Here is an 11301-nt window from a genome sequence, read left to right as displayed (position 1 = left end):
CTTTCTTGTTCCCTGTTGGTCCCCCTTGGGTAAGCCCTAATTTTCTTAATTTAATCAAATCTTCACCAGTGCATGGAGAAGCCTCTTGTTCATGGCTTGACTCCTAAGGAAGAGGTTGATACTTAGTGATCTAACTCATTTGAGGAAGTACTTTGAGTCTGTCACAAAACAATAGGAAAGGAAGAGAAGCTGTTTTTATTTTTAAATACTTATGAGGTGGTCTAACAATACAAGGCTAAGACTGCAACAAGTATGTAAGCAAAAAAAATCCACTTGCCAGGAGATGCGTTCATTAGTGGAAATATTATGCCACTCTGCTATCAAACACACAACTGGTTAATGGAATCCTAGTTCTGTGTCTTAACTACCAGATCAGCCTTCCTCTCTAACTTGAAAAGGATTCAGAAAGCCAGTTAAGAGCAACTTAGTTGCAGTTTTGCATTTCAGCTAACTTGTACAAACTAAATCAAGTTCTCTGACAGGAGTTTTCAGCTGCTAGTGTTGTTGTGCACTTTGGTGATCTGTTTCACAAACACAAAATCAACCACACACTCAACTCCCTTCTCTTTGAGAGAGCTTTCAGATGACTCTTCACAGTTGTCCCTTTCTAGCCAAACTAAAATCGTGGCCTTTCTCTCTGTTGTGTCCTTCTCAACATTAAGTTCCAGATGACTGAAGCAGAATTCTTTAAATTCCCCACTGCTGCCCCAAACCCTCGGTGCTACTGCTCCCTTTCTCAGTCCCCATGGAGAAACTATCTCCAGATCTAACCTCTTAAACATAACCTGAATGTGAGAGCCCAAGCCTTGAAAATTCTTATTGTGCAGCACTTCATTCGCACAGAAGTGTTGTTGTCCTGGCATTTTTCATGTCACTTTGAATATTTCAAAGAGGAATAAATTAGGAGTAGCTATACTGCCTTTTAAATGTACACCCTCCCATGGTCCAGATTAAGTCAAATGATCAAATTAACAAACCAGCCCTACAAAGAGCATCTCACAATTCAGATAGATGTTCAAGTATATTAATCTTACTTGACGTCAATTGAGGTAATCTTTTCAGGGCCTGTAAGCCTTTATGCCCACAGGTTCTTTCTGTATAAGGTTGCTTTAAGTGAACAGTCAAATTTATAACATTTAGTGAACTTCACATTATGGTAGCTGATTCATCCAACTCCATGTATTGCAGTATTATGATTTGTTTTGTGAAGTTGGACACTTCCCTACCCCGTGTCATAAGGAGGAATGGGAGTTAGGTTTTGGAGATGCATTGGCTGGTGGCTTTTCAAAATTGCTTATTTCTGCAGTTGTCTTATGAGTACTTACTGATTGCCAAAACTGTTGGCTCAATAAGGAATGTTTTACTTCACGAAAAGACCTTTCTGTCAGCTTTAGAGTTATCTGAAGATTACTGGTCTTTCATTTAGAGATTTCCACTTGTATTTAGGTTAGGGCCTAGGGTGACATGCTTATGATTTAATATGGTATATGTTTAGGTACTTCAGCATGTCTGTTCTTCAAAGGTAGTAACCCAAGGCAAATCCCTTAATTAAAACATCAACATACCACACCAGTAACTGTGATCCAAACTCATATGGCAAACATGTATGTGCCTCCAAAAAATCCTTCTCGCAAACAGTTTTCCTTTTAAAACTTTCTATAGATTGTAGGCTAGTGAGAATCTTTAAAAAGCACGCAACGGCTCTTTACTATGGCACCAAAAAATTGGTTTTATTATGAGGTCGCTCTAATTCCTTGCCAGCTGAACTGAATTGTTTGTGACCTTACTTTTAGCCTTTATACAATAAATGGCAGTATTGATGATTGAGTCTTCCAAATACATACCACTGTATTTACTCAAATCTAAGACAACCCTGAATTTAAGACAGCTCCCCAGTAATTAGATTCTGTATATGGAAGATTTTATACATTAGTTGTAATTTTCCAGGTATAGAATCTAATTATCGGAGAGGTGTCTTGAATTCATCCTGTCCGGCCCCCCCCCCCCACACACACACACAACTGCTACCACAGAGAAAGCAGTGAGTGGAAGCGGGGGTCAGGTGGCCCCCTTGTCCTCTTCCCCCCCCAGCTTCTTTCCTCTGCAGCCTCCTTGTCACCTGCACCACCTCTGCCCTTAGCTCCGCAGAGTCTCTGCCTCTTCTCCCTGCCCCCATTCCCCAGTCTCTGCCTCTTTACACATGCCTCTGTCACTCCCTGCAGTCTCTATCTCTTCCTCCCCTCCCTACCATCAGATGCTGATCAGGCTGTATGCCCTTCCCAGAGCACAGCACGAGGAAGCGTAGCCATTGTTGGGCTATGCAGCAGTGGCAGCACTGCTGATTGGCTAGGCAGGGGGTGGAGTTTTTGTGTGCTCCGTGTCCAGGAGGGAATCCAGTCTGAGCCCAAGCCAAGCTGTACGTGGCAGTAAGGTGAGTGGGACCAGAAGCCGCAGAGGGCAAGGGGAGTGGGCGCAGCAGACAGTTGTTGAGGATCTGACTCTGGCCCCAACCAAACCTAAGGACCAGTCAAAGCCACGGGAGCTGTCTGCCCCCTGTTCTGCTTTGTACATGGATGTAAGACAAGAGTCTTCCCTGTCCTCCCACCCCCCACCGCATGCTGATGGGGAGGGGGAACATCATCTTACAATTGAGTGCACACTGTATTTCTTTTGCCTTCATTCTTTAGTTTAGCTGTGGTGTAAGAACTTATCTAGGTCCCAGATTTCTGAAATTCTCTGTAATCGTTTTTTTCAGGCCTTGCTCATCTCATTGGATCACCCATGCTCAGAGCATATATGCATGGCTTTTTCATGGATATAAGGTTGTATCATAAGGTAAGTAAGTTAACTCTTTACAACTGTTTGTAATTGTCATACATTTTTGCCTTTGTGGATACTCTGCAATGAGAAAAGCATACTTTTTCATATGCTACTTTTGTCCATTTTAATACTTTCTGATTTGTGTATTAAAGGTGAAAATGATGGTCAACCCATTTGCTTATGAGGAATATCGAAAAGAGAAAATCAGGCAGAAGATAGAAGAAACGCGTGCACAGAGAGTTCAGCTCAAGGTAGAGCCCTATTTATGATGATTAAACATTTGGAGAAAAACATTCATAGAGAATATGCACTTCCACTCGTACCTGAAAGCATTGGGAATTTATTCGGTTTATCCTGATTTTTGTTGAAGTTGTGAAATCAATTTGTAGCTATGATTTATATACCTCTTTTTGCATGGAACTGTAGCATCCGTATGTATATGGATCCTGACTTGAGATGAAACCATTATTTTAAAAAAAAAGATGATGTTTTAGGTTAAAAAGTGCAACAAGACTGAGTAGATAAGCTAAGGATAAACTTGCAGTTCCTATTCTACCTGTAAGCCTGGAGGTTAGGGGATAATTTGAGCCCTTAAAATACAGCTCAGTTCTGAAAAGTACCACACTAAAAATGGCATCCAAGGATTTAATGCTTGTATACAAGGCTTTTCAGATCAAGTAAAAGGATTATTTTTAACAGTCAATTCTGCCAGCCTTTCCCTATCCCTGAGAATTTTTTCAGCAGATCAACACAGATATCTTTCCCTTACAATTCCTTCCCCCTCTCTTCCTCCCCCCGCCCTCAGTTACTACTGCTGGACCACAGTGAGCAGGAAGTCTGTCTGGATTTTGCAACTCTGTAGGTGCCCTGTTAGCAGAGTTTATATGGTTGAAGAAGAAGGACCTCTTCTGAGAGAGTGATACAACTTCACAATTGACCATTAGAGCATTGATTGTGCAGAGTTCTCTATCTCTAAGGAAGACTACAGCTTTGAGGACCTTTCCCTTCCTACTGGCTGAATAGTTAACAATCACAGGACTGTTTTCTAACTTAAGTCTCTGTGTGGGAAGCCATTATTCTGGTGAAACATTTCTAATTGTGCTGTTCCTAGTTGTATTGGTTGAGTAAATCCACTTTTAGGTAGAAGGTTTTAATCAATGTTGAGAAGTGCATTTGTCCTTGGAGCTAAAGTAATGAGTGTGAAATAGGTAAAATATCTAAGGTTCTTTTGCACAAAGGAACAATGTACTGATGAGTTTTCTTTCTTTAACTAGAAACTTCCAAAGGTTAACAAAGAGCTGGCACTCAAGCTGATTGAGGAAGAGGAGGAGGAGCAGGAGGCTTCTAGAAGAAGGAAGCAAAAGGTACAACCGTTTTGTTTCAAAGGTTTCTGAAACTCAGCAGAAACGCTGAAATAGTGATGAACATAATAAACAGTTTACTGTAGGTCAGTGTTTGGGTGACAAACACTTTGTCTTTTTATAGAACGCTGTGTATATTATATTAATTGATGGCTTTACAATAGACTTGATCAGTGTTTGGTTGTTCAATAGGCTGCTTACAGATGTGGGGGGGGGAAAAAAACCGTGTCCTTTACTTTAAGCTCCGTGTGCCCCCATTCTGAGCACAGCATCTGCCCAGAAGAGGCAGTGTGTTAGTTGGACCCGGCTTGCCTAACATCTGTATAGATTGGCTGCTTTCGTGGGGCTTTATGGTGCTTTTGTCTAAAAGCTGGTTGAATCAGCTAGTAGATAAAAGTGTCAAAAAGCCCCGCTGAAGCTCTTGATCTATACAGACACTGAGGCTAGGGATAGAAGTTACACACAAACTGGTTTAAGTGAGCAGAAACTGGTTTAAACCTATAACAAAACATAAGTTCAGTGCACATAAACCAGTTTCAAAATGGCTGAAACCGGTTTGAGATAAACCTGGCTGAATGTAGTATCAGACTTAACTGATTGAGGTCACACTAGTTTATGGAACTTCTGTCCCAGACCCCTTCCTGGTCTGGTTAAGTTAAACCAGAGTCCCCCAGCAGCCTGACATGCTCAGCAGCCCTGGGCAGGGCTGTGCTCTGTGCTCCAGTGGAGCAGGGCTGGTCCTGTCCCTCTGCTCCCTAGCTGGAGCATGAGTTGGCTGGGGTTGGGGTGTGGCCAGATGTCTGTGTCCCCGTGTCTCTTCCCCCCACCCCCCCCAGGCAAAGGCAGCAGGGAAAAGTTTATTCCCCAGCTTCTTCCCCTGTCCCACCAACACGGACCTGCCAGGCATTTCTACACTTGCTGTTTCAGTGATGTGGTTGTGGCCAGCCCCGGCAGTAACCTCAAGTGAGCTAGCTAAGGTGGAGTGGGTTTAAGTCTCCCCTCCCCATCCCACCAGCATGGACCCGAGCTGGAGTCCACCTAGTTCTCCCCCTTGCTGCTGCAATGGCAGGTGTGTGGTTAGATGCTGGCTGGCATGGTCTCCTTAGGCAAGGGAACAGGGAGGAGGGCTATTTCTCCCCTCTGTCTGGTGGAGGGGGCAGGGAGGGGGGTTATGCTGCCGCTCTCCCCACGCAGGGAGCGAGCAGCTGGGGCTGGCAGATCCCAGCAGCAGTCCGCCGGGGGCGGGGTGGCGCAGAGGGGCATAAACCCCCTTCCTGCCCCCTTTCCCTCAGGGGGGCATGCCAGCCAGTGTTTGGCCACGCCTCCGCCCCTGCCCCTGGAGCAGCAAGGGGGAAGCGCCAGGTGGGCCCTGGTTCTGGTCCATGCCACTGCATGCATGTGCCTGCATTTATTGAGTCAGAGTGAAGGTCTGTTCACTTGCAAATTGATTCAATCTAGGCAGGTTAGACTAACCTGCAAAGATTGAATCAATTCAGGCTCCAGCTTCTTAATATTAGTCCTTAGCCTGAGAAGCTGGGTTGAATCAACACGCTACCTCTTCTGGTAAAGTGCTGGGAGTTTTTTCTTTTTTTCATGCCTGTCACTGCTGGTAATGAAGAAGCACTTGCTGAGGAAATGAATTATGGAAAAAGAGGAATACAGAAACTCTACACACTTGGTCAACAGCAAAGTACTAAAAAAAATAAACCCTTTTTATTAATTATTTGTTTCATGATAGTTTCCATAATATGTTAAGTGTTGTCCATTACTAGAGGATGAGAGAGTATACTTCCTTAATAGTTTAATAGAATCTTTTTATTCTGTACTTAATGCCTCTTCCTAAAATACCCCAAGCTGTCTATTCTTTTATGCTGCCATAACTGTTGTACAGCTGATACCAAAACTGCCTTATACTCAACTAGATGTTAAATAAAGATATTTCTAGTAGTGTTTATATAAATATTTATATATAACAGTGTTTAACATCTGGCAGAAGAGACAATCCATGCATTTGAAATCAGAGGCATATGATGTACTTTTGTAGAATTTTGAAGACTTTGTGGCATGGGCCATAATCTACAAGATATATAACTTGTCCTGGCACCCTCCTAATGTCTAACAGAGGCTTGCTGCACTTCATATAAGTGAGGATGACAGTGAAGTTATCAGCTTGCAGCAGAAGAGCTTAGTGTTGGAATTCATATCATCATCTTGTGGCTGCCTATAAATTCATCAGGGAATGACAGCAGGGAATAGGAGATGCTCTGTTTACTAGGACACTCCCTGAAGTAACTTGGAACAATGGCCACATTGGCAGAAAGCAGATTTAGGTTGGACATTAGAAAGAACTTCTTTACAGTAAGGGTTGCCAGAATCTGGAATGGGCTTTCAAGGGAGGTGGTGCTCTCCCCTACCCTGGGGGGTCTTCAAGAGGAGACTGGACAAGCACCTAGCTGGGATTGTTTGAGCCCAGCGCTCTTTCCTGCCCAGGGCAGGGGGTCAGACTCGATGACCTGCTGCGGTCCCTTCCGACCCTAACATCTGTGAATCTGGGGACAGAGTGTAAGAGTTTACAGCTCATGGGTGTGATGGTAGGGGGAGAGAGATCACTGAAAAGCTAGGGTTAGAATCTTCACTGCAGATTTTCTGAGCCTGTTCCCCAGTGGCAACACTTTAGCTTCTTGGATAGTTTATTCATATGTGTTTTTGAATATTTCTCCAAAACTTTGTGAATTTTACCAAGAGCATCTGGTTTGGTTTTGTGATGTGTCAGTTTTTTCCACTGTGTTTTCTGGATTAGATAATTAACAAGATTTCTGTAAGGTTCTGAGCATTCCTTTCTTAAATCTGTCCCCTTTCACCGTTTCTTTCCTTTGTTGACAGCTGTGAAAACACACCATTGTGCTAGGAAAGCTGCTTGGGGTAGTAGTTTTGCAGCTGCTTCAGTTAAGGAATTTTTAACGTAAAAATAATCTTTGGTACTTTTTAACTTTAGGTATAGTAATACACGAGTAGAAATTTGAAATCAAGTTGTGCATGATCCTACTGCCATTGTAGTCAGCGCCAAAACTTCTTTTGCCTTCAGGGTGTTGGGGCAGGCCTTCATCAACACAGACATAATTGCTATATATTGTGGTGGCAGTGGCAACAAGTGTATAAGATATGTAGAACCCTTTTTAAAAGTCTTAATTATTTAGTGTTGGAGTGATGCTATAGCCATCGTGGTCCAGGAAATACGCAAGAGGCAAGGGTTTTTGTGGCTAATGTATCTTACGACATTAACTGCATGGTTGGAATAGACTTAGGTGCACCTTCAAATGCATTATATTCTTCTTCAGGTCACAATTATTTACATAGTCATAAAATATCAATGGAATAGTCTTTGTAGAACACTGACCTGGAGTTTAGGTTTTTTTGTTTGATTTGGGTGAGTTGGTTGCAGGGTGAGGGTTGCCCTATAAATGCTGCTGATTAATTGAGATTTCAAGATGCGTCCAAATTTGAGAGATTTCAGTAACGCGTTGTAAACACTAATCTGCTTAAAGTTCCTATACTTTGTTTACAAAGGCCCCAGAATAATGTTGTTATTTTCTTTATGGAAATAGAATAAATAGTAAAGTGCCCACAGTTTAAATTGACTACATTTGTTTTAAAGGGGTTCTAAAGAATAAATATTTTACATCTTGTGTTTTCTTGTTTAATTATAAGCCTAACACGCAATTGAATGAGCTTTACTTCTAAAATCACTTATCAGGATTTCTTGCCAAATTTTATAATCAGGTTTTGCTTTTCATTCCTTTTCAGAACCTGCCTAATATTCTGAAAGATGACCGCTTTAAAGTCATGTTTGAGAACCCAGATTTCCAGGTGGATGAGAAGAGTGAAGAATTTAGGCTGCTTAATCCACTTGTTTCTAAAATTAGTGAAAAAAGAAAGAAGAAACTAAAAATTCTAGAGCAACAAGAAGCACAAGAACAGGTAAAGTATTCTTTTGGATTGGAATGATATACTGTTTTTGTTTACTGTGATAAATGTTCAAGTATTTCATGTTATGTGACCTAGGAAAGAGAAAAAAGCAGTGGAGAAAAATCTAATTAGTGTGATTTAGATCTAAAACTTAAATGGACCAGTTAGATAATCTAACATATTAGTTTGTCTGTAAAAGCAGTTAATTTGCAGAATCTACTCTTCTCTGCTTTGATTAGTTATTGTATTTGTTAACATTCCTCGCAATCTCTGCAATTACAACTTTAGGTGCTCTAATTGGTCAAATAGTTTAAAAAAGAAAATGAGTTAATCATTACTTAGAGTAACTATTTTTGTCTGCAGGAAGAGGAGGAAGAGCCAGAAGGAAAACCAAGTGATGCAGAAAGTTCTGAGAGTTCAGATGATGAAAAAGGTTGGGTTGAAGAGGTCAGGAAACAACGCAAACTTTTACGCCAAGAGGAAAAAGTTAAACGGCAGGAAAGGTTCAAGGAGGATCAGCAAACATCACTGAAACCCCAGTTTTTTGAGATTAAAGCAGGGGAGGAATTCAGAAGCTTCAAGGATTCTGCCAAAAAACAAAAGCTAATAAAGTAAGACTACCATTTCTGCTCTCACATTTGGGGTAGTGTATCCTCACCTAGCTCTTTATAGCATGTAGGCCAGGTTGTTTTAATTTCTGTGATAGACTTGAAAATAGTTGTTTCTAAAGCCAGACCCATTGACTGGTGGGTATGACTTAAAATAACACAGTTGTCGCATCTGTGTTTCCCCCGAGTTATGCAGATTTGGCATGTGTAGTTCCTGTGCTGTATTTTAAATGAAAAGGGTTCAGTGTTCTGAGCCAGATTGGAGATACCTCCCTCTCAGTGGTGAACTTTTGCTCACACAGTCATACTGACATCAGTGTGCCCACTAACATGCATAATGTGTACGAGTAAGAGATTTACACTCTGACCCTTCATTAGGCGTGGTAGAATACCTCAGGATTTCTCAGTGTTTACTAAGTAAAGCATTCTTTGTATTGGAACAGAAGACTAAAATAACAGGCTTTTAGCCTTTTTTCTTTGACGCTTAGCATTTTGGATAAAACACGCTGTTTTTTTTGGCTTCTAGTCTGGAGGTTTTCGCTGCACTCTGCTGGAAGTCTAGATTGAGATTTTTATTTGAGTCCCACATTTAATTTGTAGCTTTCAGCCTGGGTGTCAGCTAAGGCAGCGATTCCCAGCCCAGGTCCCATGGCTTCAGAGAATTTCATGAACCACCTGTTAAGGGTGTTGCAAGGCGCCACGCAACAGTAGCACTGTTGGGTGTGCAAACACCTACACATGAGTCGCAAGATAAAACTAGAGATTTAAGACAGGATTCCATAGCATTAAAAAATGGTCTGTTGTGGTCTGAGTTTTTTGCAACAGAAGAATAGTACTATTATTTTTCCAAAATCAAAAAAATAGAAAAAAGAAAGAAAACTAGGAGCTAGCACTTTCTGAGGGGTGCCTTGAGTATAACAAGGTTGAGAACCACTGAGCTAAACCAACAATCTTCTCTGGGCTCACATACAGAGTTAGTACACTTGGGATTGTTTTGGTTCTAGAGGATAGGGCTGCTTTTTTCCTCCTTGTAAACTTCTTTTGGGATGTGCAGTCTATAGGCCAAGGCTGTTGTATGCTCGAACAAGGGAGACATGCACATTTTAAATGTGTATTGCTATTGCAACTTCAAAACTTACCTGAAAAAGAGAACAGATCAGTTGAGACAGTGCTGTGATTTCTATCATTTGCCCAGAAATGTCAGCATGCCTGCCAACTTGCAACCTGTTCTTTTTAGGAAATTCATCTAAAGACCTCTAATGTCCTACACCTTTCAGGGACACTAAATAATTTGAAGGCAAAGGACAGAGGAAGTATCATAAGCAGGGATCCTGGTTTTCCCTAATAAAAAAAAAATTGCAAATTCACTGATTCAAGAACCCCAAAATCTGTGATTAAAATGAAAGACCCCACAGCTCCCCCAGCCCTGCTGGTGCCCCTCAGTCCCCTGGCCACTGCTTCTACATGCACATGGCGCCCCCTGCCCAACTGCTGTTCTCCTGCTTCCTCCCAGCCCCCTGTGGGCTTGAACTCTGCCATCCTGCAGAGAGCTTGTTGCAAAACTGGGTTTCTCTGTTAAAATGAAAAATCTGCATTTTTCTCCATTTCCCCATGGGAAATGGGAAAACCTGGATTCCTGATCACAAACATAGGGGCTTTAACTCAACAAGCAGAATGAAAGATTTGGTAAATGAACTTTTAAGAAGGGACTGAAACACTCAGAAGTAATTAATGTAAGCAAAGGAGCCCTCTCATTGTGGACATTACTTAAAAAAAAAAAAAAAAATTGTGTGCGTGTGTTTCATAGTTTCATAGTTAGTAGGGTAGGAAGGGACGCGAGCAGATCATCAAGTCCGACCCCCTGCCATGGCAAGAAAGAGTACTGGGGTCAAACGACCCCAGCAAGGTGTTCATCTAACCTTGTCTTAAAGACCCCCAAAGTAGGAGGCAGCACCACTTCTCTTGGAAGTTGTTTCCAGATCCTAGCCGCCCTGACAGGGAAGTAGCGCCTCCTGATGTCTAATCTGAATTTACCCCCTGCCAGCTTGTGACCGTTATTTCCAGTCACTCCTGGTAGTGCTTGGGGGAACAGGGACTCTCCCAATGCCTGCTGGTCCCCCCTGACTAGTTTGTAACAGGCCACTAGATCCCCCCTCAGCCTTTTCTTTTGGAGGCTGAACAGGTTCAGGTCCCGTAGCCTGTCCTCATAGGGCCTGCCCTGCTGCCTCCTGATCATGCGAGTGGCCCTCCTCTGGACCCTCTCCATGCTGTCCACATCCCTCTTGAAGTGTGGCGCCCAGAACTGGACACAGTACTCCAGCTGCGGCCTGACCAGTGCTGCGTAGAGGGGGAGGATCACCTCCTTGGAGCTCCTTGAAATGCATCTGTGGATGCATGACAAGGTGCGGTTGGCCTTCCTGACTACATCCCAGTACTGCAAGCCCTAATTCATCTTGGCATCAACGATGACTCCAAGATCCTTTTCTGCCTCTGTACTGACAAGAAGGGAGTTTCTCAACCTGTAGGTATGGTGCTGGTTGTTCTTC

The 11301-nt window shown here is 42.5% G+C and overlaps 1 protein-coding gene across 2 annotated transcripts in view; it reads left to right on the top strand.

The window, feature by feature from the left end:
- NOL10 (nucleolar protein 10) overlaps positions 1 to 11301 on the top strand; it is a 77247-nt gene that overhangs the window by 54208 nt on the left and 11738 nt on the right. The window contains exons 15-19 of one of the 2 annotated variants that reach the window (XM_019520746.1): positions 2756 to 2835; positions 2973 to 3071; positions 4095 to 4184; positions 7986 to 8147; positions 8508 to 8758. In XM_019520746.1, coding sequence (XP_019376291.1) covers positions 2756 to 2835; positions 2973 to 3071; positions 4095 to 4184; positions 7986 to 8147; positions 8508 to 8758 — 682 coding nt within the window. Of the gene's footprint in view, positions 1 to 2755; positions 2836 to 2972; positions 3072 to 4094; positions 4185 to 7985; positions 8160 to 8507; positions 8759 to 11301 lie in introns of both variants that reach the window. The other variant, XM_019520745.1, reaches the window with a different exon arrangement.

Source organism: Gavialis gangeticus, unplaced genomic scaffold (assembly GCF_001723915.1).
Source record: "Gavialis gangeticus isolate Ggan-Ray unplaced genomic scaffold, GavGan_comp1, whole genome shotgun sequence".
In the NCBI taxonomy this organism is placed as follows: Eukaryota; Metazoa; Chordata; order Crocodylia; family Gavialidae; genus Gavialis; species Gavialis gangeticus.
This window is presented reverse-complemented; position numbering and strand designations above follow the sequence as displayed.